The sequence below is a fragment of the Acipenser ruthenus genome, chromosome 21 (genome assembly GCF_902713425.1).
Source record: "Acipenser ruthenus chromosome 21, fAciRut3.2 maternal haplotype, whole genome shotgun sequence".
Lineage (NCBI taxonomy): Eukaryota > Metazoa > Chordata > Actinopteri > Acipenseriformes > Acipenseridae > Acipenser > Acipenser ruthenus.
Window position 1 is genome coordinate 18,279,813 of NC_081209.1, and position 27,557 is coordinate 18,307,369.

Here is a 27,557-nt window from a genome sequence, read left to right on the forward strand (position 1 = left end):
TCCAGTCATATTACATTGATCCTCAGTGTATTCATAATTAAAATCATTATATGGTGTTCATAGCAGCTATGAAATAAGGTTCTTTTTTATGCAGACATACAAAATATTTGAAACGTTTTTGTTACAAGCAAGGGGTATACCGTACACCTATTGTACCTACCTACAACACACACTGACAACAAAGTTTCAGAATAATGACGTGAGATGAGCAACCGTATTGCATTTACTCATAGGGCCTGCAGCGATCCAACCTCTCTGACAAATCCTATCACCTTAGAATTCCCTGCTGTTTAGAATCTTAACAACATCCACGAGACACTCCAGGGTTCTAAACTGGTGTCAGCTTTACCACTTATTATCAAGCATGTTTTAGAACAATAAAAAAAGATAATGATCTTTTTGATTTGAGTTCTTGTTTTTTTTAGTTTTCTTGGCATCAAAGAGGTCAGCATAGATATCAAGGTCATGTTTTTGTTGCATACAGTATGGCCTTAAACTTGATTGGCTGAAAAAGCAGACCTTATGGAGTGCAATCCAAGGTTTTAATTTTTTGAGAACAAAGTAAACTTTAACAAATTAAATAGTAGTATTATTATTTTTAATTAGTCATATAGCAGACAATTTTATCCAAAGCGACTTACATAGATTAGACGGTAAACTATGCATCACAACTGCTGCTGCTGAGTCACTTACAATAGGACCTCAGTGTTTACTTCTCATCCGAAAGACGGAGCACAAGGAGGTTAAGTGACTTGCTCAGTGTCACACACAGTGAGTCAGTGGCTGAGCTGGGATTGAACTAGCAACCTCCTGGTAACAAGCTCCTTTCTTTAACCACTGGCCCACCAGTGCTTAAAGGAACCCAAGCCTGGGATAGTCACTGTCAATAGTATAGGGCCTTTTCTTCTGTTGAACAATGTTATTTTGTAATTCAATTTCGAATGTAAGATATTTCTAATACAATGCTACAGAAGCAGCATTTTCTGATGACTCTTGCAGCCAATCCGTTCCTGAGCTTTTGTTATTTACTGCACAGGAATGGTTAGATATCAGGTAGAAACTGTTGGATTTGTTTTCATCAATGTTGTTCATGTAAATATTTGACATTAGGAAAGGATGACCAGTGATAATAGATTTTTTTGCACGCCTATAGCCTCCCTTAATGGCCATGCAACTTCATCACCTTCAACTATTAGTTATTAGACACCTTTTTCTTTTGGAATTTCAGTGTCACAGATTAGTAATTTTGTAGAACTGTGTTTGTTTTTTTTTTTAATTTGTGGTGCTATTGCTGTTTGGATGAAGTATTCCCAGACCTGTTTTATAAACTAGCATGCTGAAATGTGATGATAAAATGATCAGTTAGCGGCGGTCAGACTTGCTTAAAGTGTTACAGAACACCCTGCAAAATTTAAAAGAAAGGCATTGCGTTGTATTTACTGTGTCCTGTGTTGTCCGTATCACAGCGTTTTTAATCATATTGACGATAAATTGCTTAATACATTCTTAATCACACATCATGGGTCATAAGTCAACTGGTCAATACCTTTCTTAGCATTTATGGGAGTGTAAAGTAATGTGTTTCTTGTGAACAGTGCAGGGGGTTGTGTAACTCTTTTAATCTAGTCAAGGTAAAGTAGTACCTCTTCAGCATTGCCTGTTCTCTTCCAGCAGGTAATCAGCTGAAGTGTAAGAAGTGATTCAGCATCAGATAACTCTGGCTCCTGCTCTTTGGTATCTGAACAAGGCACTACAGTGCAGTAAAACAATGACACGACTGACCGCGGGTCAATTGGATTTTCCATCATGGAATTCAAGGATAAGGTGTAAAGTTAAGCTGAATAACTAAGCAACCTTTTTCTCTGTGTCTCAAACAGCCTGTTATCCTAGAAGACTATGCCGACCCCTTTGATGCCAAACAGACCAGTGGGACCCAGGCAGCTCCAGAGCAGGTGATGGAAAATGATGGCTACATGGAGCCTTATGAGGCCCAGAAAATGATGGCTGGTAAGAGAGAGTATTCAGTTTCAGTGTTGCTGGGCTGGTTTCATTGTGTGTTTCAATAATACAAAATAAATAAATAAACACATTACAGTAATTTTCCTCTCTGCTTTACTAGTACAAAATCTGTTGCAGAGGCATTGTAGTGTTACAGACAAAATCATTTCAGAAAATGTCTTGGATCTCGCATTTTCCTGTTTGGAAGCTGCAGACATGAACGCAAGGGTGAATTAGATTTTTTTTTTTTGTGATATTTTCATTAAAAGCTGTTAGTGAAGTAAGTGCTGCACTTCCCAGTCACCGTGTTCTGCTTCAAGTAATAGTTGTGTGAAGGAATCCAGTCAGCTTTGAAAACACATCGGTTATATATATATATACCGGATTCTGCCGTTAATGGAAAAGTGTGTGTGTGTGGAGGGTTTTGACTCAGGCAGGGGCGACGTTACAGGCATTATTGCAGAGGGAGTATTTTTAACATTAGGTAGACGGATTACGTTTACAATTAGGCATGCTTTAAATTCAGAGGTAGAGCACAGCACACAGTCACGATAAGCAACTGTCTGAATCATTAATGCACAGAGCAACTACTTTGAGGCAGTGTTTTCCCCGTGAGCCGCGATATTTCCCCTTCGCCATTGTTTGCGCGTGCAATCGTTCAAACCGGGGGCGTTGACTCGACAAAATCCACTGTATTAAAAAAATTAAAATAAACTCAAATTCCCAGAAGCAACTTTGTATATTTTAAATGTCCCCTGCTTTCCTTCATTAGGAAGTGCAGCGTTGAATGCAATAGGTGTTCGCCAATTTTGTGTTCACTAATACCTCGTTTCCATGGGCACGGATTGACCGCTAATCCAAGCTGATCTGGGTTCTCCCGCATTCCTCCTGAACCCCCCATTGATAATCTACCCGACTCAGGTTGCATGCAATGCAAGTTTCACGGATGTTGGCGTCTCTTTCCCAGAAAGCCTTGCGGCTAAAGTTTTCACAAACTATTGTCTTGCAGTGTGCTGGATAATGCTATGTGGCCCTAAACAGAAAACGGAGGATCTTGCCTTGTCAAGCAAGACAGTACTGCTGCTCCCTCACTGACCAGGCTAGGGAATTAACAGCCTGAGACAGCCTTATCCAAATAATCATATACTGTATGTCTGTATAAAGGCGTAAAGTGTTGCTTGGTGAGCTGACAAAATAAAGCAAATCTGAGCCATATGGTACATTAAAAGGCCATCCAAAGTAATAACATGGCATGCTGACTTTCTTCTGAATAAGCAGCTCATTTTCACTATACACGATTCTCATGTCAAGTATTCAGTAGAGAAGAGTGCTTCAGTACAGTAAGCTGTTGTTATCATATACAGCAGATTTGCACTTCCTTGAGCCACAGAGAAAAGGGTATAACCTGAACATACAGACTTAATACTAACATCTACTCTACCACCGTACAATCATTTGAAAATGATCATCTCAATAAGTATCTCCTAATGAAATCTGTCAAATTTAAAGTGTTTTCTTATCCACTACATGTGTAATTCCAAAAGTCTGCATGTGGTTGGGTGTTGTAGGGTTTGATTACTTGTAATGCTATATACACCATGCATTTAAGCATTAACTTTAGGTCTTTCAGGAGTGGATTACTGAGACCTAGGTTATTCTGTCTTTCTAAACCAGTGAAGTAAAATTGCAAAAGAAATGTATTTCAACACAGTATAGACATTTTTGACAGTTTGATTTATTATTTTCTTTCAAACAAGCAGAGATTGATATCAAATTAAAATACAATATCCACATATGGCCAGGTAAGAATCTTTTTATTATTTTTTTTTTTTATTGATGGTTGGAAGGTACATGTCTGTCACTTTCATAAAAAAAATATATAGATAGGCCCTTTTGAAAAGACATTTGTCAGTTGGAGGCTGAGCTGTGCAGAGGTTTAAAAACTATAGGCCTTTATGATGTTGAAATCCAAGCAGGTGAGACAGACGGTTCTGTCAGTTTTCACTAACATTAGTTTGGCTTGCATACTTTGCTGGAAGTCTTCACTTTCTGAAACGCCACAAGCTGATGTGTCTATTTAAGAATGTGAAGGCAAGAAAAGACACATTTCTTTTGCAGCAGAGAGCAGAGATTCTGTTGGTTCAATAATTATTTTCTTTCCTCACTGACAGTGTTGTGCTCTGGGCTGGATGAAGCCCATATTTATCAGCCTCCACACTCACTGCTCTGGGATCAGGATAAACAGATCTGTACCTCACCAAGTCAATATTCATTCAGTTTTTTTTTTTAAAGATACATTTAGAAGATATTTTGGCTTAATGTCATGGAGTCTCAAAACTTCAAACTCCCAGTGGTGAAGTATCTTGAAAACACTGCCAAGAGATGTAAAGAGTCTTGTTCCGTAAGAGGTCATGCTACACCTGCATTTTATAAATGCTTGCGGTTTATAATAATGCTGGAAATTGACTTTTTTACTAATTGTATTGCAGCACTTACACTTTATTACCCTTTGAGTTGATAAATGTTATATACATATATAACTATGTTTGCATTGCAAGGCATTTAGCTTGATTAGAAATCTGTGGTTTTCCCATATTACATGTCGTTCTTTTTTTTTACAAATAGCCTGAAGGTCATTTTCCACTGCTTCACTGTGTGCTCATGTATTTATACAGGAATGACCTTCTGAGATTCTCTGTCTCGTTTTCAGAGTGCAGTCATTAAAATGTGTTTAGGGACTGGGAGATGAAATCTGTCTGCAGACGATACCTTGTGTATTTTTTTTTTTTTTTTTTTTTTTTTTTAAAGCAGCTATTTGAAGAGTACACTTAAAAAGGCACCAAGCCAAATTGCTCTGGCAAGATAGAGTACAAGAAAGGTGCTACAATGGATAGTGTGGTCTAGTTGTGAGAGTTGAGGGACTGGGGGCAAAGTAGCATACAGAAGCAGTTAGTACTGCTGACAGTTAATATTGACGGACTGGGAGGCAATGTGGAATACAGAAGCAGTACTGCTGACAGTTAATATTGACGGACTGGGAGGCAGTGTAGCCTGGCTTTTAGAGATTAGAGACCGGATTGTAACCTTGTTGTTGGAGATATGGGTCTAGGAGGCAGTGCAGCTTTTAAAAGTGGTTAAAACGAACACATCTTGTGAACTGTTCACAGTCCCTATATTCCCCCTGTAAAGTTTCCTAAGCTCCCCCCCCCTGTTTTGTCCTGAAATGTGCTGTGTTTGCCAAACACAGGTTTATCAATCAATAGCAATAGAGTGCAAGCAGCAAGCAGCCTGGATATTGAGTCTGAGCGGTAATTGCTTTCTAGTGACTGTTCATTTAATATTGCAGCCAACTGAAGCGGCTTATTAGGGACATGAGCATTGCGGCAGTCTTCTGCCATGCTTGTGTCCGCGCTTGAACAGAGCTGGAGAGGGAGGCAGACAGGCAGGCAGGCACTTTGATTTGAGAGGTGCATGTTAGCAGGGAGGGAAATGGCAGAGTCTCTGTAACTGGACTCTTTTGTGATTGCTCTGGCGGCTGTGTTTGCATTTCTGTGGATTGCAAGAGTGAAAAATGGCCTCATCAAAAACTGTTGCATGCAGCTCTGTGTCTGTCTCTGTGTTATGTTAAACTGCAATTCTGTCTGCGTGGTGGATATTAAAGGTGATTTGTGTAGTTTTAGATTTCAGCATTTTAACTATGTAGACCAAAAAGATTTCCCGAGAGAGAACACCATTCATAATCTCTTGCTGAGCAGGTAGTGTAAACAAACTGGACTGCTAACAAGGTATATTTGTTATTCAGAGTGTACAGAAAGCTATAGAATGATTGTGTTCCTAAATCAAGTAGGAATCCTCAGCTGCCCTCACTGCTCATTTAAACCTGCCTTCAGCTAACCTGTGACTGCTAACAGTGCAGCCCCCAGTCAGGACAGGACTAGGAAGGGGAAAAGGCTACCACCAATTTGCTTTATTTTTTAAAGTGCTTGTCAAATGCCTGGGCAGTTACTACACAAAAGCTGACACACTAAAACCTGGTGTGTGTATATGTGTATTGTAAGCTGGGGCCAAAGACAGCATACAGTACATTTCACATGTATCGCATATTATCCAGATAAGAATCTTCAAATAGGAACTACTGTGTTGATTATACATTAAAATTATCCCCATTGCTTGTGTCTCTGAAATCAAAGTGATACTTTATAAAGCAGCGGTTTTCAACAGGGGGTATGCTTACTTGAGCTGAATCCTTCAGACTGAAGGGGTACAGTTTTTAAAAACGGTTGAAAACCACTGATATAAAGCATTATGTCAAAACCATGTTACCCCTCACAGCAATACTATAATCATTGATTTCTTAACACCGTTTATATTTTTTAAAAAAAATAATAATAATAATTATTTATTATCTGACAGTGGGATTCTATCTAAGTAAGTATGCTACAGCTAGGCTACAGGACTAGTGCTTGAATTTCATTTTCAGTGCAGAAGGTTTAGTCCCGGGGAGGGGGAGGGGGGCTTGGTGCTAGGGGAGGGATGTTACTGTGGCCTGCTAGTGGCTGATAAAAGGCTCCAATTACTTGCTGTTATTCCTGTACAGGAACATTCTGCGGCATGTTTTACTGGCAAACAGAAAAGAGTACAGAAATTGCTCTCTTTCTTTGTCTTTCTCTGACTACATTCAAGCAGCACATGGCTCCCCGGAGGCCAACCAGGCAACAGAAGAAACTGATGCATCAAAAACAAACAGAGCTAGCCCCAAATTCAATCCAATGTCAAGCATTGCTTGTGTCACAGCATTCAATTTAGTATGACTCAGTAGATTGGGTATCTGATTTCAGATGCTGTAATAAATTTCAGCTCAACCCTTTTAACATCACGTCAAAGGGACTGAGCAAAGAATGGTGACAACAACAAGTAACCAGTTAGTGCAGCTACAACAGATCTGCCTGTTTTGTTGTGGAGCTTAATTTGGTACTATGTATTGTATTGATTACTGTAATGTTCTTTTCTAAAGGTTCAATCAGTACATACAGTAGAAAAATAAAATATAACAAATCTGTATGATACATTGTACATCATTTCAGTTTCAGCTTACATGTGCAGATCGGTTGTTCTACTGATCAATGTGAACTGTATTAACCGGAGTGTGGCTAAACCCTATTGGGAGCTTGACTCTTTTGACTCCCATTATATCCTGTCCAGGACATTTGCATCGGCTGATTTGTACTGTAAGTGGAGGGTGACAATAACAGGAATGATAATCCGAGTGTTTGACTGTGCTTTCTGTTATAAATCTAGCAAGAACCAACTTGCAGTACTTGCAAGTCTTTCTGCTAGTTTTTTTTTTTTTTTTTTTTACCTGAAATGTGTTCTTCCTTTTTCTGAAAGTCTCCTTTTGTAAATGATTATTAAACATTGTTGCTGTAGTACATGACTGTGTCAACATTCCTAAATGATTGATGGGTTAAATAAATCAACACCCACGTTTTTTCCTCGAGGCTCTTGTTCAAACACCCCTCTGTTTGCTCAACACTAATTGTTGAATTTGGTTCTCATTAAAGTGAAGTGGGATTGACAGTCCCAGGGAATCCAGCTCTCCTATAGGGCAAATCTATCCAGGGTGACGGCAGAGATGTGCTTTACCGCAATCCCACAGAGAATTATAGCTCTCGGTGCGTGGGCTTGGGTTACAATAAAGAAACAGCTGTGGTAAAGAATTATTATTCCAAGTAGTGATGCATATCCCTGGACACTGATGACTAGGGGAGTCACCCTTGTGTGTGTACTGTATGTCACACGTATATGTTACATATATCTAGAACTACTTACCCATTTGTGATGACATTGGGTGAGAACAACCTTTATCTGATTAGTTGTCATTGGAATCTGGGCGGTATACCTGTCCACCGATGTATTTGAAACTTGGTATTGACATTCCTTCATTCCAAGTTATCAGAATCTAGGTCATAGTTATCTACAAGTGGCTTGGTGTGGCCTCTGATTTGTTTGAATAATAAAGACTACTTCTTCAAGACAGCTCACATGAATTTGATTAAACTGTACATTGATATTTGTGTTACAAGAAGCTATTCCCAATGCTGTAAATCTATGCCACCAAAAGTGTCCGTTATCCCATTTTAAAAATAACAAAACACTGATTTATTTATTTTTTGGTTCATATTGACAGGAGGTGGGATCAGGTGATCTTTTGCCAACATATGTAGAATAAAAGCATATATAGAAACCATTTGATATAATGTACAGACTTCATACTTGCGTGACTAAACATATGCTGGTGACATACTGTACATTCCCAGCACGACTGTGAATATGAAAGCAGAGCTCACAGAATCATCAGCTCACCCAGACCTGCCCTCCTCATGTACATGTAAAAATGAATGACAGCTGGAGCGGGCAGGTGGGTGCACTGATTAACAGGCATCTCCTAACGAGCCAGATTAGAATAATTGCGGGGAAGGCCATAAACAAGTTGTTTCACTATTGGATAAGCAGTTCTCTAGATGTATTTAAAACGCCATAGTGAATGGGACTATACAGTATGTCCCTAGGACATGCATCCCCATCACTGGCACATGCATTAACATCAGGGAGTGATATTTATGAATTGTATGTAGTGCTGATTTTGAATAGTTGTTATCTGTGTGGCACAGACTGTAACACAGTGAATCCTCACCAAGCTTCACCCCTGACATTCCGTACCAATGTAAACTCCTCTCCTGGCTGCCAGCCCAAGGTGTGTGAGTGTAGAACAGCCTTTTAGTAATGTTTCAGCCATGCTGTACATTCTTAAATAGCATTATTGTTTTCTGCACAGAATACCTCACTATCCCTAAAGGCTGCCACCACTGCCTTTTATAGGCACAGTATAGCGATGCAGATTATGGTACTTAATAGCAGATGCACTTCAAAGATTAACATTTTAAAATGAAGTTGAATGATTAAGACATTGCAACGTCTGTCAGTGAATTGAAGTTTCTTTTAGTATTTTTAAATTCGACACTATTGAGGCTTCTGCCAGTGGCTCTTATACTAGTGTTTAGTATGGATGAATCCTTCAGCCATCATGGCATTGACTATCAAGCCTAATCAATCAAATGATATTTAAGGTGAAGATCATTTTCTTAAATAGTCTTCAAAATGAAGCAATGCATATTTCAAATGCATATTGCATATAGGGCCAGGTTAATGTAACGCAAAATGAGAGACTGGTCCCCTTGGATATGCATCTCCTGATGGTGTAGGTTTTACTCCCTCTGGGCACAAGCGCTTGTATTCTGAAGAGCTGAGGGCGGCTGACGCTAGTGAGTTATTACACAGTCATTGCAACTCGATTTCAGAGCGGAGGCTGGCTTTATGCCTGCAGCAAGCAGAAACACTCTCCCTGATAGCTCTTCAAACGGGAGAAATTGAAATCGTAATTCCAAGAGCAATTTGCTGAAGATCCACTCTTCATTAGGGACAACATGTGATGAATATTAAAGACCTTTTACCCTACTGCCTTTTCAAATGAAATAAAATGAAATAAAAACGTTGCAATTCATTTTCACAGTTTTTTACAGCCATGGCACCTCTACAGAAACCAAACATAACATACAGAATATAGAAAGTCTTGAGCTCAAGCTACACATATACATAGTTAATGCTTCAGAGCATAGTGTCTGGAGAAGAGAGCACAGTGCTGTCCTTCAGCATTATGTTAATCAGGGTCCTGTCTACTGCCAATCTATGATGTTACTCAAATGTAAAGGCTAAACAATAGTAATAAATAACAGTAATAATGTCATGGTGAGGCTGTGTGGTCCAGTGGTTAAAGAAAAGGGCATGTAACCACAACGTCCCTGATTCAAATCTCACCTCAGCCACTGACTCATTGTGTGACCCTGAGCAAGTCACTTAACCTCCTTGTGCTCTGTCTTTCGGGTGAGACGTAGTTGTAAGTGACTCTGCAGCTGATGCATAGTTCACACACCCTAGTCTTTGTAAGTCGCCTTGGATAAAGGCGTCTGCTAAAATAAACAAATAATAATAATTGTATTCAGCTGTGGTGGAATGGAGCAGATCCCTTATTAACAACACAGATCAAGGGCTGTTGTAAGAAATTAAATGTTTGTTGTATTTAGTGACTATTGGCAATCCCTAGACTGTTTTGTTCTTTGAATATAATATAATGTGCGGGAAAAAAAAAAAAAGTTTTAGTATATTCACTTTGTGCCCACAGGGCCAGATACATCTCAGTAGCGCTGTACAGATACAAAGAGAGACATTTACTAAGAAAAAAAATAAAACAAATGCTTTTAAAAAGACCAAATGCCCATTGGTTTTTTTTTTTAAGATTCTATTGATTTTTTTTTTTAGTATTACATGCAGGACAGATGCTATAAGATCATTACCTTTATTAAAAAATGTGCAAGGATGTATACTGATTTACTCTACAGGTTAATTAACTAATGCTCATAAATTAACTGATCAAAAATTTAAATCAAGTGACAGCACTAATTTCAATATATACTTTAGTGTGTATGTGTTGTTTTTTCATTTTTTGTTCTCTTTTTACTTTTTTTTTTGTTTTGTTTTTTTACTGTAGTTCAGTCTTTGCAGTGTTAAAAATGTTATTTACTTAATTAGGTGGAAAATACTAACCAGGGCTGTCAGTATGCATCAGAATGTAATATATCGAGTGTGTGTGTATGTAGATATGGTTTAAATGCTGACACCTGCATAGCATTTAAGCGTTCATAAAAATGTACCAAAAGCCCATCCCTACTATCGAGGAGCCTATATTTTCCTTTGTCCAGTTTTACATTCTTCATTACTGTAGCTGGTGGGACACAAGGTTCCTCGGAAAGGCCTTGAAAACCTGCCTGCCACTATATCACTGCCAAATACTGCTACTAGCATTTGTAGGGTCTATATGCCTTCTTTAAACTATAGCAAAACAGAAATACAAAAGACACATATTTCAAACAGTGAGCAGCAAAGACTTGAGTTACAGCTGTGATTAAGTGTTGTACACAGGCAGCTGTTCAATCCAGTCTTGTCCTGTGTCTCCTGATATCCTCAGGACTGTTCAGTGATTGGTGTGGAGAATTACAAGTACAAGTAACAATGGCTTCTGGAGGAGAACTCCCCGGGGTCAACATCTCATTATAGCTAGGCTGTCCTGTTGATGACTTGGGCAACAAGTTACTACTTCTCAATCTGTCAAACCTGCTCTGTAAGTTAATTGAACTGTCTGTAGAAACAAGACAAAATGCATCCATTATTTAAGATGCTGGGGGGCTGCTTACTGGTACTAGGCATTTCAGGGACAATCTTTGGAAGCTTGGTATTGAATCATTTCTTTTCTATCCTCCCTTCCCTTTACCCCAACAATGGCCAATCTGTCTGCTATATTCTTCCATTTTTTTTTTTTAATAAATTGTTTAGCTTTATTTTTACAGGAAAATCTAAATAAAATATTGTAACTGATGTGACTTGTCCAACTCTAATCCAGAGCTCGAAAGTATAAGCACATAACTACATAATCAGTGTTTTAGTGCAAACTGAGATTTGACATTTCCATTTTATTTCATGCTTAAAAACCATTCGATCTGATATGACATACCCCTTGGATTGCTACCAGGAGTCTTCTGTTCACAAAAAAACTCCCATTTCTAGTTATACCCGAGTTGAAACAAAGCTACCTGTATGCAGTGTTTTTGGCAACCATGCATTTTAATTTTAAAACATGATATCTGAAACCACTCTGAAGAACGCCTTGTTTGCAAACAGCAAATTTGAAACGGGTATGCAGGTTACACGCCAGGTAAAATGTCTTGAAAGTATTTTGTTAGCTTACATGACTTTAATAAAGCAAACCTCTGCAGGTGCAAAGTAAACCGTGCCAACAAAACAGCACGGAAGTCATAGAGCAAGACCATAACTCTCAAAAGTGCCCACAAAGCTCCATTTACAGTGCCTCATAACGCCGTTATCAGGTCGTGTAGTGGCTTTGTTACTGGTGATGCTATTCAACTTTATTTGTGAGAGACAACCCATGGCACGTGTTTACTTGACAGACTGCACCACTTATCCCCTGATCATTTTTACTTTAAAACGTGCATTTTTTACTGCTTGAAACTGATTCTAAAGACCCCCCCCCCCCCGAAAAAAAACCTGTAGTGAATTTTAGAATTCATGCAGAATAAACTGGATTGAGACCCCTGTGCAGCTTTTAAGAGTACGGAATGTGGATGAATGAGCTTGTTCTCATGTTACTGCTTAATTAATCGCTACAAGACACACACACAAACAGACGTGTATTTGACCTTCCAAAAAGACATCCCCCTGACGTTCCGCCCCTCACGCAGACTGCCAGTCTGTTTCCGAGGCTGTGATCGGCTGGGATTTGGAGAGGGCTCAGATTAGAGTGCGCAGAATGGGAGCGCCAGGACATGTACAGTATATCTAATACTGTGTACTATGCACAGCATATATTATAGTTGGGGTGATTATTGAGTGGGATTCAGGGGAGGCTTGGAAATACAGGTTAAGCGGTCTAAATCCCTGATAATAACAACCCCAACTTTTTTAATTATCTGTGTGTGTTGCTACTTTTTCTGGCACATCTCTCATCTCATTTGCACTAAAATCTGTACTGAAGCTTCCGTCGCTATGGTAACGGGGCATTCACCCCAAACATGACGTGCAGTTCACAACAGGTGAATGACACAGAGTTCCATATTCACTCAGAAGAGGACCATCTGTCCAGTACCAAAACACAAACGTGTTATTGTGTGGTATTCTGACAAAGTTCATTTTTTTTAAAAATATATTTTAGGTTTTTTCTTTTTGTTTGAGTAGCGGTTTCAAATAATTGAACTGGTGTACAGCCCGTGGACATTTTTATAGTGCTGAAGCAGTAATAGAAGCAGAACAAATGAAATATTATGCAAGTTTTCCTTTTCATTACAGTGTACAGTGTGTATGTGAGTGGGTCATTTTCCTTAACCCTTCAGGCAACCTGCAATCAACATTGTTTTGAATCCCAGTACCAGGGGGAAGATAGGGAGGTAGAGAGAGATTTTTCGCTTGTCCAAGATAACTAATAATTGAAGCAATTTCTGTCTTTCCCCTTTGGTTATCACATCAATTCTTGGTCACAAATTAATAATGGTTAAGATCACTGACAGTGTGTGTGTGTGTGTGTGTGTGTGTATATATATATATATATATATATATATATATATATATATATATATGACGTGCTCAAATTTGTTGGTACCCTTACAGCTCATTGAAATAATGCTTCATTCCTCCTGAAAAGTGATGAAATTAAAAGCTATTTTATCATGTATACTTGCATACCTTTGGTATGTCATAGAATAAAGCAAAGAAGCTGTGAAAAGAGATGAATTATTGTTTATTTTACAAAGATATTCTAAAATGGCCTGGACACATTTGTTGGTACCCCTTAGAAAAGATAATAAATAATTGGATTATAGTAATATTTCAAACTAATTAGTTTCTTTAATTAGTAACACACATGTCTCCAATCTTGTAATCAGTCATTCAGCCTATTTAAATGGAGAAAAGTAGTCACTGTGCTGTTTGGTATCATTGTGTGCACCACACTGAACATGGACCAGAGAAAGCAAAGGCGAAAGTTGTCTGAGGAGATCAGAAAGAAAATAATAGACAAGCATGGTAAAGGTAAAGGCTACAAGACCATCTCCAAGCAGCTTGATGTTCCTGTGACAACAGTTGCAAATATTATTAAGAAGTTTAAGGTCCATGGAACTGTAGGCAACCTCACTGGGCGCGGCCGCAAGAGGAAAATCGACCCCACATTGAACAGAAGGATAGTGCGAATGGTAGAAAAAGAACCAAGGATAACTGCCAAAGAGATACAAGCTGAACTCCAAGGTGAAGGTACGTCAGTTTCTGATCGCAGCATCCGTCGCTTTTTGAGCGAAAGTGGGCTCCATGGAAGAAGACCCAGGAGGACTCCACTTTTGACAGAAAAACATAAAAAAGCCAGACTGGAATTTGCTAAAATGCATATTGACAAGCCACAATCCTTCTGGGAGAATGTCCTTTGGACAGATGAGTCAAAACTGGAGCTTTTTGGCAAGTCACATCAGCTCTGTGTTCACAGACGAAAAAATGAAGCTTTCAAAGAAAAGAACACCATACCTACAGTGAAACATGGAGGAGGCTCGGTTATGTTTTGGGGCTGCTTTGCTGCGCCTTGCACAGGGTGCCTTGAATCTGTGCAGGGCACAATGAAATCTCAAGACTTTCAAGGCATTCTGGAGCAAAACGTACTGCCCAGTGTCAGAAAGCTCTGTCTCAGTCGCAGGTCATGGGTCCTCCAACAGGATAATGACCCAAAACACACAGCTAAAAGCACCCAAGAATGGATAAGAACAAAACATTGGACTATTCTGAAGTGGCCTTCTATGAGTCCTGATCTGAATCCTATCGAACATCTATGGAAAGAGCTGAAACTTGCAGTCTGGAGAAGGCACCCATCAAACCTAAGACAGCTGGAGCAGTTTGCTCAGGAAGAGTGGGCCAAACTACCTGTTAACAGGTGCAGAAGTCTCATTGAGAGCTACAGAAAACGTTTGATTGCAGTGATTGCCTCTAAAGGTTGTGCAACAAAATATTAGGTTAGCGGTCCCATCATTTTTGTCCATGCCATTTTCATTTGTTTTATTATTTACAATATTATGTTGAATAAAAAATCAAAAGCAAAGTCTGATTTCTATTAAATATGGAATAAGCAATGGTGGATGCCAATTACTTGTCAGTTTCAAGTTATTTCAGAGAAAATTGTGCATTCTTCGTTTTTGTGGAGGGGTACCAACAAATTTGAGCACGTCTGTATATATAGTTGTAATATATATATATATATATATATATAAATATAATATATATACATATAATATATATATATATATATATATATATATATATATATATATATATATATATATATAATATATATATATAATATATATATATATATAGTTGTAGTTAAAAGTTTCTTTTGTGAATGAGGAAAAAAGTTACAAGAAATAGATGTCTACAATTATTTATTTCAGCAGTTTTTTTTTGCATATATATATATATATATATATATATATATATATTATTATTTATTTTTATTTTTTTTTGCCAATTCAAAATTATTCATACCCTTTGATGCTATGATAATATTGCCTACAAGGTGCTAGAAATTTCAATATGATAATGCAGAACCTATTATAAACCTATTATAAAAAGGTTATTATTGCTAAAGGTGCCTCAACTAGCTATTAATTTCATTTTCCTTATCAGGGTGTGAATACTTTTGAATTAGCATTTTTGGAGTTTTGCAAAAAAAAAAAAAAAAAATATATATATATATATATATATATATATATATATATATATATATATATATATATATAGATATATAGCTATATATATATATATAGATATATAGCGTGTGTGATTATTTTACTCCCATTTTTCTCCCCTATTTGAAATGTCCAATCATTTTCCCCCTCACCTCAGCAATTCCCCACACAGCTCAGGAGAACTGAAGGTTCAGTGGGTGTCCTCCGATCCCACGACCGAGCCAGCTTCCTCTTTTACACCCAGGAACCTGAGAGCAGATGTCAGCGAGCTACTGACCTTGGGAGGACAAAGGCCATGTGTCTGCTTTTGAGCTCACTGGGTGCCTGACCAGCAGGATTCGCCCCAGTGCGATGAGGAGAAACAGTCCCTGACGGTTTTGCCTGTCTAACCCAGCGAAGACCGGCGACTCCGCACAGCCAGAATGCGAACCTGCACGGTATGACTCACCCTGCACACAGAATCCCCAGTGAAGACCAGTGACTCCGCTCAGCTAGGACGTGAACCTGCGCTGAATGACTAACCCTGCACACAGAATCCCCAGTGAAGACCAGTGACTCCGCTCAGCTAGGACGTGAACCTGCACGGTATGACTCACCCTGCACACAGAATCCCCAGTGAAGACCAGTGACTCTGCACAGCCAGGACGTGAACCTGCACGGTATGACTCACCCTGCACACAGAATCCCCAGTGAAGACCAGTGACTCCGCTCAGCTAGGACGTGAACCTGCGCTGAATGACTAACCCTGCACACAGAATCCCCAGTGAAGACCAGTGACTCCGCACAGCCAGGACGTGAACCTGCGCTGAATGACTCACCCTGCACACAGAATCCCCAGTGAAGACCAGTGACTCTGCACAGCCAGGACGTGAACCTGCACGGTATGACTCACCCTGCACACAGAATCCCCAGTGAAGACCAGTGACTCCGCACAGCCAGGACGTGAACCTGCGCTGAATGACTCACCCTGCACACAGAATCCCCAGTGAAGACCAGTGACTCCGCACAGCCAGGACGTGAACCTGCACGGTATGACTCACCCTGCACACAGAATCCCCAGTGAAAACCAGTGACTCCACAAAGCCAGGACGTGAACCTGCACGGTATGACTCACCCTGCACACAGAATCCCCAGTGAAGACCAGTGACTCCGCTCAGCTAGGACGTGAACCTGCGCTGAATGACTCACCCTGCACACAGAATCCCCAGTGAAGACCAGTGACTCCGCTCAGCTAGGACGTGAACCTGCGCTGAATGACTCACCCTGCACACAGAATCCCCAGTGAAGACCAGTGACTCCGCACAGCCAGGACGTGAACCTGCGCTGAATGACTAACCCTGCACACAGAATCCCCAGTGAAGACCAGTGACTCCGCACAGCCAGGATGTGAACCTGCGCTGAATGACTCACCCTGCACACAGAATCACCAGTGAAGACCAGTGACTCCGCACAGCCAGGACGTGAACCTGCACGGTATGACTCACCCTGCACACAGAATCCTCAGTGAAGACCAGTGACACCGCTCAGCTAGGACGTGAACCTGCGCTGAATGACTCACCTTGCACACAGAATCCCCAGTGAAGACCAGTGACACCGCTCAGCTAGGACATGAACCTGCGCTGAATGACTCACCCTGCACACAGAATCCCCAGTGAAAACCAGTGACTCCACAAAGCCAGGACGTGAACCTGCGCTGAATGACTCGCCCTGCACACAGAATCCCCAGTGAAGACCAGTGACTCCGCTCAGCCAGGACTCGAACCTGCGCTGAATGACTCACCATGCACACCACCTGCTTTTACCAGGTGAGCCACTTGGGGACCCCTAAAATTACAGCCTTCATCAAAACATTATCTACACTTAGTTTCTCCTGAATTTGATGCCAGTACCACATCTCGTTAATTACCTGGGCCTGCTTTTCTGGCTTTTTAAAACTGCACATTCAGTTACTGATTTCATGTCAGGTGTGGTGTGTGGTGTGAACAGCTTAAGGTACAGTATAGGGGACAGAAGGGGTTAATATTCTAACTGCCTTAAGTATATTCTAGCATGTTTCCATGCCTCCCTTACTGAAAAGCTGTGAGAGAAATGTTCATTTTTATGGCATTGAACAGTAGTGCTGAAGCACTTTCTATATTTAGAGCCTATTACACAGTTAATTGGTACTTTACCAGGGTGTGAAATTAGCAGCAGCCGAATGGCAGGAGAAGTTATAGATTAGTACTATAGCTCAAATTAATAAAAGCAGCTCTTGGAGCAGAGGCTGAGCTACACTGATTTCAGTCCATGACTGCATTTAAATTACCGTTATGTATGCTGGATTTTCTAGTGTGGTTTGGCAGGCTGTATTTTAACACTGTTGTAGTTTATTTAACATGTATTGTAAAAAGCACAACTGAATTATTCATACAGTACCTTAGACAAGGGATCTTGGTCAATAGCTTGCAAGCCTAGAAGCTACATCCTTGTATTCTGCCATGAATGAACTGAAGTGAAAAGCACCGTCTTTGTTGGGGGCAATATCGGACAGTGGGTAAATCAGCCTTATTAATGGTAGAAACTATCCTACTTCAAGATTATTTTGTACTACAAATCAGCTTACAAATACTTCTCCAAAAATCTTGTTACGTAGACCCCCTTTTGTTTGGATTTATATGTATTTAATGTTTTTTTTTTTTTTAATATAAATTCAGTGCAGCGTCCATTTATGTTGCAAATTAATTTATTATTATCAATATTTGTCTTCGCTTGAAACATCTTCTTAACACCAGATGTCACTCACGCATTTCCTCTAAAAAGTGTTTTTACGGCAATGATTTGATGTTCTAAGCACCAAATAAACCAGAAGAACACGGGCAGCAGCACAGCACGTGAAGTATTCTCCATGTTGGGCATAGGGTGGTGTTTTTTTTTTTATTATTATTTTGGGTGATACATTCAGCAGACCAGTTGAGACTAATGCCAACACTGACAGTTTCTAGTTCTGACAAGTTCACACATAGCGCCCCCCATCCCCCAAAAGATGTTTGCTGCTGCCAACAACCGCCAGGCAAGCTGCTTAGAAATACTGGAAACCACATCAGGAGCTGTGGTGTGGGAAAGCCTTTTTTTCCTGTCTTTGCTTCTAAACATCAAACATTTTATAATAAATCTGCTGTCGGAAAGCTTTTCTGAAGCCTGAAGAGTAAAAACGTTTTATATTTAAAAGCTTTTTGTTTTCAAATGGCTTCAGAAAACTGAATTGCCATCACACTTTTTATTTATTTTTTTTAAACTGTGGTGTTTTTGATCCGGGATAGCCCATCTGAATTGTCACCTCCTTGTTTTAAGTGTGAGCGTATCTTGCTGTCTCTTAAAGTGTTTTCACTTTGCTACTTATGAGTTACAAAAGCCTGAAGGCCATGAATCTGCCACTGAATTCTTTTGGCATAGTGGTAAAGTGAAGTTAGTCAACACAGTTACTGTATTTACCAAGTCACATTCTATGCACCTCTATTGGCAAAAACTGTACTTCACTGCCAACTCATCCTTGTACAAATGCTTTCCCATCACCGACCTGTTCTTTCATACATAGGTCATTTTCAATGCTTTGAAACCTATGCACAAAGACCACCAATTAAAAATTAATCATGTTTAATACATTTAAATGTATAGTTCATGTTTTTAAAATATAGGTTTACTATATGTATCATGAATACTGTGTCCAATTCTGGTCTCCACAGCACCAAAGGGACATTGCGGCCCTGGAGAGAGTCCAAAGAAAAGCAGCCAAACTAATCCTAGGGCGTCAAGGACTAAGCTATAAAGATAAGCTGAAAGAACTGAATCTGTTTAGCCTTAACAAAGACGAATTAGAACCAATACTTTAAATGCAGCACAGAGACCAGGACCAGAGAGCACAATTGGAAATTAAGTGGAGTGGAAACTTCGGGCAGAAGGAAGACACTTCTTCACACAGAGTGGTGAGGGTATGGATGGGCCTAGTCATGTTGTTGAGGCAGATCCTTTAAGAACCAACTTGACAAAGTTCTGAGATCAATCAGCTACAAGGAACTGGATAAGCTTGGATGAGCCCAATGGCCTCATCTTTGTAATTTAATACAAATACAGTTTGTTATTCGTAAACTATTCTAATCTAGACAGTTGTTGGCTTCCTTGACAGTCTATAAAAAAATCATGAATATCAAACCTTTTGTGTTATTCTTCAAAAAATGATTCTTCTGTTATACTTGTGCACCCAAAACAGTAGACAAACCTCATTAGTATGCTTCAAAGTCATCATTTGTAGACCTTTACTGTTTAATGTGTCTGTAGATTTTCTGTGGAATTGGTGTGGTGATAGTTGATTTTGGCATTTCTATTATAAAAAAGTGGATGAAATTGATTTAAAAACATCAGTTTCTAAATTGATTTATAAACATCAGTTCGATGGTCTCTATCCATTAATTGTATGTAACCTGAGTATCATCACCAAGTCTGCATTTGATACTTTCCTACACCACTGTTGCTCTTCTCCATGTTTTGACCCTACTAGCATTAACCGCTAAGGCAAGAAGTTCAAATTCCTGCATCATCACTAGCTCGTCTTTGCTGATACCAGAAATAAAGCACTTTCTCAAATGCAGGTAATCACACTAGACTTTAGCAGGCCCTCCCTCACTCAATCAACCTTACAGTGGTGTTGGTCGGTAACTGCTATGCCGCTTTCATTCAGTCCACGTCACTGCTGTTGTCGTGGTCTGGGCTGCATTCTTTGCTATTTCTGAGAAATCTTCTCTGTTTTACTTTTTGTATAGTCCCATATAATGTGTGGGTATCAAATCTTTTTCTTTGAGAATCACTTTACGGTATGCACATTTGTTTGTATTTACTGGAGTTACTATCACTTTGATAGCCAGACTGCAACCAAGAGACCCAAACAAACTACAATGCTCCCTCGCTATACCGCAGGTCTTGGAGGACACAATAACCGAAGAGCGTTATAAACGGGGGATGGGGTGGGGGGCACCGTGGGACACATAACACACATCTGACTAACTTACAAAATAAAATAACTCCCTCTCTATAATGCACATATAGTGAAGCAAAAATGTAACTTTCCGTGAATTAACCATGCAGAAAGCGCCATGTAATCAACGCTATCTTTTTTTACAAATGGATCATTTTAATTAGCAGTTTTTAAACTATAAATAGCCTGGCTAAACGGCGGTCGGGAGTTCAGTTCGAAGGGACAGACAAGCAAACCAAGTGCGAGGAGAGTGGGTCGGGAGAGGGGAAAAGGAAATGAGCTTGCCCCAGGTTCGGCTGCCGGAGCGGGGCAGAAGCAAAGTGTCTCATCTCCTGGAGAAAGCCGCATCTCCTCTTGCAGCAAAAAAAGTAAATACATTTGGACAGATAACCACGTAATTAGCCTAATATTTATTTAGTTATAAAATGAATGCTGAATAAGATGTCTGTGTTATAAAGTGCCAGCACAGCTTTTCTTCAGTTCAGGTACTGTATCAAAAGGGAGAGACAGAAAAAAGTTGTTTATAGTTTGAACAACACCAGTATTGTGTTTACTGTAGAAATATTGCATGAATCACTAGTATAGGGAATTGAGAGACATGCTGTAGGAGCGTTATAACAGAGAGCCTTGTAGCAAGGGAGCACTGTATTGCTTAACCATCCAGAACTTCAAAATGCCTCAATAAAAAATTATACCAACGAGGGTTTATAAGATAATTGTCACTCAGTGCAGTAAGTTATGCAGTCATCCCCTGGGCTGTCCCACTCACAGTTTGAGGTGTTTCTCTAGTGCTGAGCGCCAGGCACATCAGTCTGTGAACAGTTCCATCTGGTGTATCAGCTCCCACTGTCTTTCTGTTTCCCAGGGTGAAAGCCCAGCCTTCGGGGCTCAGAACTCTCACTGAGAAGCATGGATCCAGAAAGCATTTCAACTGCCAAGTTAACCATTACACCCCCTGCTTATTGACAGCATCACATAGCAACAAGGGTTGCCCATTGCTGAAAGGGACAGATGGTAAAAGCCATATGCCAGTAACGACGGGTTGAAAAAAAAATAACACATTGAGAAAGGAAAACCTGGACGGTGAAGACAGAATTTCAAATGGACAGAATGAATGAATACCCATCTCCTAAATGACTTAGATACAAGAGCAGATAAACTATTGTTTGTTCAATTTCCATATTTAAAACAGCACAAAGAAGTCCAAAGTAGATTAAAAGCTTGTTATATCTGGCCGTGCTTTACCTGATGTTATCCATGTTGCATTTCTAAGATATGATGTGGGGTGGGGTGAGGGGGTTCTGTACACTTCCCAGAATCTAACATGGTCAGTGCTATTTTTATCTGTTCAGTTTATCTACCATATTGTCTGTTTGTGTATATTTAACATTTGGCCATAGTATTCTCTCTCACTCTCTCTCTCTCACTCTCTCTCACTCTCTAATTTTATTGTTTGGGTCATTGTTTTTCTAATTGTGATGACACTTGGTAAGGACAGTGGTGTACAGCTCTGGCCCTTGAAGTCCTAAATTAGTTAATTTAACCTGCAAGCTATGACATTTCAATAGGAAGCAGAGCTCTCTCTACATGTAAAAATGCTTTTTAAAGCAATGCATTATATTCAACAGTTCTTAAGATGTGAAACATCATTAACTTGGCTCCTCAATAATTACCATTAAATTACACTCACTCAAGTTTGCTGAAATCCATGCCATGGAAAAAATTGATATCCAGTTATAAGTCCATCATAATATTCATATTGTGCTTTTTTTAGACTATTTATTTAATAACTTTAAGACAGACAAGCACACTCAGCCTCCAGACTTCTCTCTGTTTGCCAAGGGTGTCAGCAGCTGATCAATGCCCTTCACGCTTTCATACCTCGACTGGCAACAAAGTGAAAAACATTAAGAGAGAATGGGAGAGGGAAACCTTAACAATAACAGACTGTCTGGCCGTGGCATACGGTGCTCTGCAGAATTGAGTATGTGTTTATTTGATGTAATAATCCCTGGCTGAGATTTGCTTTGTGTGTATGAAACATTAGTTAAACAAAAGTATGGTTGCTTATTTAAGGTGCCCCTCTCAATGTTGCTAAGAAAATGAGTGTACAGGTTTGAGTTTTACCAAAGGCAGTGGGGTGGAAGACTGCTTCAAATTGTGAGTGAAATGATTGACTGGTTGGCACAGTCTGTTGGTCAGTATTTTAATTGGGCTATGGTGAACAATTAGTCTGAATTTGATTAATCTTTCCATTGATATTTATTTCAAGATTCCACAGACTTACAAGGTACAGAAACATGCTTTATCAATTTAGATTTTAACATGTATTATGCAATCCCATTCTACTTGCTTTTTATTACGTGGTGGGGGAGTGGGGTGGAATTTCTCAACGAACCAATGTTTTAAGTGTAGCACAGAACCAGAGGAAGGAGCCAGTTCTTCACACAGAGAGTGGTGAGTGTATGGAATGGGCTGCCTGGTCATGTTGTTGAGGTAGAATCACTTGAATCCTTTTAAGACCCACCTTGACAAAGTTCTGAGATCAATCAGCTACAAGGAACCGGACAAACATAGATGAGCTGAATGGCCTTCTCTCATTCGTAAATTGTCTTATGTTCTTATAATCTTAAAAGAAATATAGCTCTGTCGATGGTTTTATATTTTTCTTTAACCAAGTCGCTTGTTAGCACAATCGCTCCATAGTATCTTGCCGTTGGGTACCGTAGCAGTTTCCACTTGGTAGATTTATCACATCTGACAAAAGAATCCACAGTGCCAGAAACAAGTTCTGACAAAGTAGCCATTTCCTACTAACCTGTCTGGCCCTGCCAAGCCCTAGGCCATGGATAGGCACTTCTTTGTTCCAACTATAACCTTGATTTATTCATTTGAGCCAACTAATCTCCCAACCAGGTCCTAAAACATTGAATTATTTCATACTGCTTTTTAAACGTGGAATGCAATGGAACTGCAGGCTCTTGCCAACATGTTTTACCCTGCCCGCTGAGTATGGTGTGCTGTGCAATTTAGTTTATGGTAACTTGGACCTGCTCCATCTACCGGTACCACAGGTGATATTTTAATGCTGAAGCTGAACTCCCATCTCGAGTGGGTGGACAGCAGACTGATCTGGAACAGCGAAAAATCTATTAATGGGGTATTGACCCGGGCAGGAATGTGGGGGGTAGGTTGAGCATCAATTAATCAACAGCATGTCAAAAAGTGCCACCTTCACCCTGCAGCTGATCAATAGGTAATCTGTGCAGCGATGCGAGGCACACTTGGGATCTCCGGGGTTCCACCCCACTGCCTTTGGTAAAATTGTGCCAACCCCCCCCCACCCCCAAATAGGTAACCCAGAGATAGCTCTGTCATTATCAGCCAGCAGTTATTATCACAAGAAGTCACTGTAATAGAGATTTAGGTTCAGTCATCTCGTGTCTGTGCACCAAAAAAGGTTAAAAAGCCCAGCAACTCACACCCAACAATTCAGCATTTTAGAGGCTGGAGCCTAAAATGATTAAGATGTATTATATATTTTAGACAAATCAGTAGAATTTGTATGTTAATGTCTTATTTTGTGTTTAAAATGTGTACCCAGGCAGGCCAGGTTAGGATACGTTGTTTAAAGTGTTAAAATGAACGTCCTTGGGATTTTTCAGGGCTTTCAAACAGCAAATACTGTCACATATATTCATTGTTTTTAATCTTGTACGATCACAACAGAACACGTGTTGCTGTGGATGATCGTGGAACCCCCTGCTGTGTGTAGAGGGAGTGATCTGAAGGATCACCTGAGACTTTCAAAGAAATACAAATTGTCCAAAATATAAGGTTCGCTTATTGTGAATGTACCACATTAATCTTACATTAAACAGCCTCCTAATGAGCCTGAATTTGCAAGACAATCCAGGTAAAATCATTTGTGTTGCAAATGCAAGAAATACAGATGGTAATTTGCATGAGCCAACATGCAATTTCCAGATCCCAAAACAATCAATTATAATGAAACGTTTTTATTTGATATTTGTTTTAGCTTTTCGTTAAGCTAGGCTTTATAGCATCTAAAGTAGGAGTGGGCTAGTATAAAATATGATAACTGTCAAAAAATACCATGGTAACCTTAATATCACAGTATAAATTGTGAAAGTTATAAAATTAAGTATTATTAAAAATGGAAAAATACTGTAGATTTTAGTCATTCCTAAACAGCACAAAAATGTAATTTTAGAAATCACACTCCCTTTCACGGAATCCTTAAATTGTATATTTGACTGACCAAAAGCTGAAAAAAGGCATAGCAATTAAAAAAAAAAGTTTCTATAGACAATCAGAATGTTTTAAAGTCGTACAGTATACACTGTACTGCCACAGTATGTAAAACGGAGGATTTAGCCAAGAAAGTATATTCGTGTCATCACGCTTAACATATTATCTGTGCCATCTCGCTTGTTTTCACGTTGTACTCAAAGGACACATCCCGTTTTTAAGCCTGATACACATCTCCAACATTGAATTTGATAAAGGCACTTGTGAGACCAAACTTTATGAATTTGCACATATTTAGCTGCAACATACCTAATTGTCCAATTAGGGCAAGATGCAACAACTTCTGATAACCATAATGTTAGTGTTTATAACATTTCAGTCTGTTTGGAGATTGTCACTAGTACGCTTTGGTTGCAGCTTTGTTTATGAAATGCCAATGTGTGTGCCTGAACTGTGTCCTTGTGAATTAATAAGAATGAAATGTAATGTAAACCTTTAACATCTCACAACTATTGAATTCATATACTGTACGAGTCTGGAGGCACGTGGGGAATTTGGTAATACTACTGTTTGCAAAAATGGTTCTTTCCCTCTCCTTCTCCCTTTTCCCCCATTTCTCTTTTCTCCTGTCGCATTGTCCTTGTGTGTTTAAGCTAACAAAGAGTGAACACTGCACTTGTATTTCTGATTGCAAGCTGTCTTCAGGCTGTTGATTTCAGATCCTTCTGTAAGCTAGAAAAAGCACTGCAGACCCTCGGGTGTAATTGAGGTGCAATCGGCCCACCAGAGAGCAGGCAACTAGGTCTAGTGGATAGAGCAAAATCAACGATAACATCAACACACAGCTAAAAGTAAGATCATGGAGGGGAAAAATCTTAAGCTGAAACATACATGATAGTATATCAGATCTTTTCAGTAGGAGTCCTTTGCTAAAAGCTCACACTATTACTCCTTAAATCCTTAAATTGAAATCTGTGGCTATACAGGGTAGTACATGCAGGTGGATATAAATGATTGAAACACAGGAAGCAGACAATACTTGTAAAGAGAGAAACTTCTTGTTGGGGCTGTGGAAGGGTAGTACTGTGGTCAAGGCTAGTGGCTGGAGATTGCAGTTTAAAGTGTGCTTTCTACACGTTGTTTTATATTTGCAATTTGAACAAAAAATGCAAAATAAATCATCACTCAAGCTGAATGGCCTCCTCTAGTTTGTACATTTTCTGATATTGCTATGTAATTATTATTTTGGTGTGTTTTGCATGACCCATACCTGTGTGGTCCCTGCAGCATTGGCTACGGATGGGCCTGTAACTTCTCTAGTCTCACACCACTCACTTTCCAGAACGCAAAACACTTGGGGTGGTATTTGCTAACAGTTAAGCTTTAGAATAAGCAAATAAATCGGAAAAGATGTAACTCGCAAGCGTGGGCACCGTCAGGAGATCACACAAGCGGGTTGTTACAAGCTCAGTAATCTGCTGAAGCATTCCTGGATAAAATGCTGCCTTGAGTGCACTGGCAAAGTGAGTTTTCAGGCAAATTACACAAGCCACGCAGAGAGAATAAGTGGGGCTCAACTCTGGAGCAAAGCATGCTGATTACACAAGCCACGCAGAGAGAATCAGCAGGGGTCACAACTCTGGAGCCCTCTCAGCCCGGCACTAATTTTCATACAAAAGAAGCACTGTGAGGGAGCGACCTGCCCGGACTGTAATCTCATTTATTTAAGATGCCATGTTGCCAATTAGGGAACCATGCCAGTGCCATTTCCTTTTCCTTTCACAGCACTGTTTGCCATCTTCTTCTTTGTTTCCCTACATGTTATTTTCTTCAGTAGCAGGTACCATACTTCAGTCAATTCCCTAGATTTATACATATTTTTATAGTTAGGTGTAAGATTAACACTACAACTTTGATAATATGCTCTCACCAACCAAAAAATAATAATAATAACTGTGCTATTGTGTGGATCAGCTTTCAAACTAGATATTTTGCTATTCCTGAATAAATAAGCACTTCCACTGCAAAAAATAAGCAAAACAGTTTTGGTGGTCATCATTGTAAAAGTCGGTAGAATGAACAGATATTACAACAATATGTTTAATATTCTTTATAATAATAAAAAAAAGTGCTATTGATCATTTATAAACAGGAGTTCACATAACTTTTAACATTGGGTTCTCACGTGAGTTCCAGCAGAAATGGTTTGCTACGTAGCAAAATTAAGTTATATACAGCACACCCTCGCTATAACTAACTTGTTGGGGTCCAAGTATTTTGTTTGTTATATCAAGGAGTTAGTTTTACCGAAAGGACAATCAAAATGAAGTATAAACTGTTGGAGTAAGTTAATGGGAAGTGTGAATAAAAGTAGAATTACATGTACCTCTTCATCTCATGTATGCAGTATTCTGCCTTTGCTTTTATCCTATTCGTTAAAGAATTAAAACCCAGTACAGAAAGCACAAATCCTGAATTGAAGCTGAACTTCTATTCAAAATCAATCTGACATGAATCGTTTTAAAGTGCACCAAATCTTAATCCAACATGCAAGAATCCCAAACTGAGTTTTTATAACAAATCAACCCAACGTGAAAAGTTTGACATGAAAAGTTCATCAGATCCTCAATTTTTTTTGTTGTTGTTTTTTCTTTAATCAATTTTGCTTTGCCGCATGGTTGCTGAACAACAGAGTGCTTTTTGACAACCTATATTTACGACAGATCAATATAGGTTCCAGCTTTATTGCAACATAAAATGATTTTCGTTTGAGGCATAGTTACACAGCGCACGCTTTTTATTAAGACAAAAGAGTTGACTTCACTGTGGAGGTGCCATCCCGTGCACACAGACCAGGATGTTGACAGTGTGTG

At 39.4% G+C, this 27,557-nt stretch overlaps 1 protein-coding gene across 5 annotated transcripts in view; it reads left to right on the forward strand.

The window, feature by feature from the left end:
- LOC117963164 (SH2 domain-containing adapter protein F-like) overlaps positions 1 to 27,557 on the forward strand; it is a 74,570-nt gene that overhangs the window by 14,254 nt on the left and 32,759 nt on the right. For all 5 annotated transcript variants that reach the window (XM_058994897.1, XM_058994898.1, XM_058994894.1 and 2 more), the window contains exon 2: positions 1,878 to 2,007. In XM_058994897.1, coding sequence (XP_058850880.1) covers positions 1,878 to 2,007 — 130 coding nt within the window. The remainder of the gene's footprint in view (positions 1 to 1,877; positions 2,008 to 27,557) is intronic.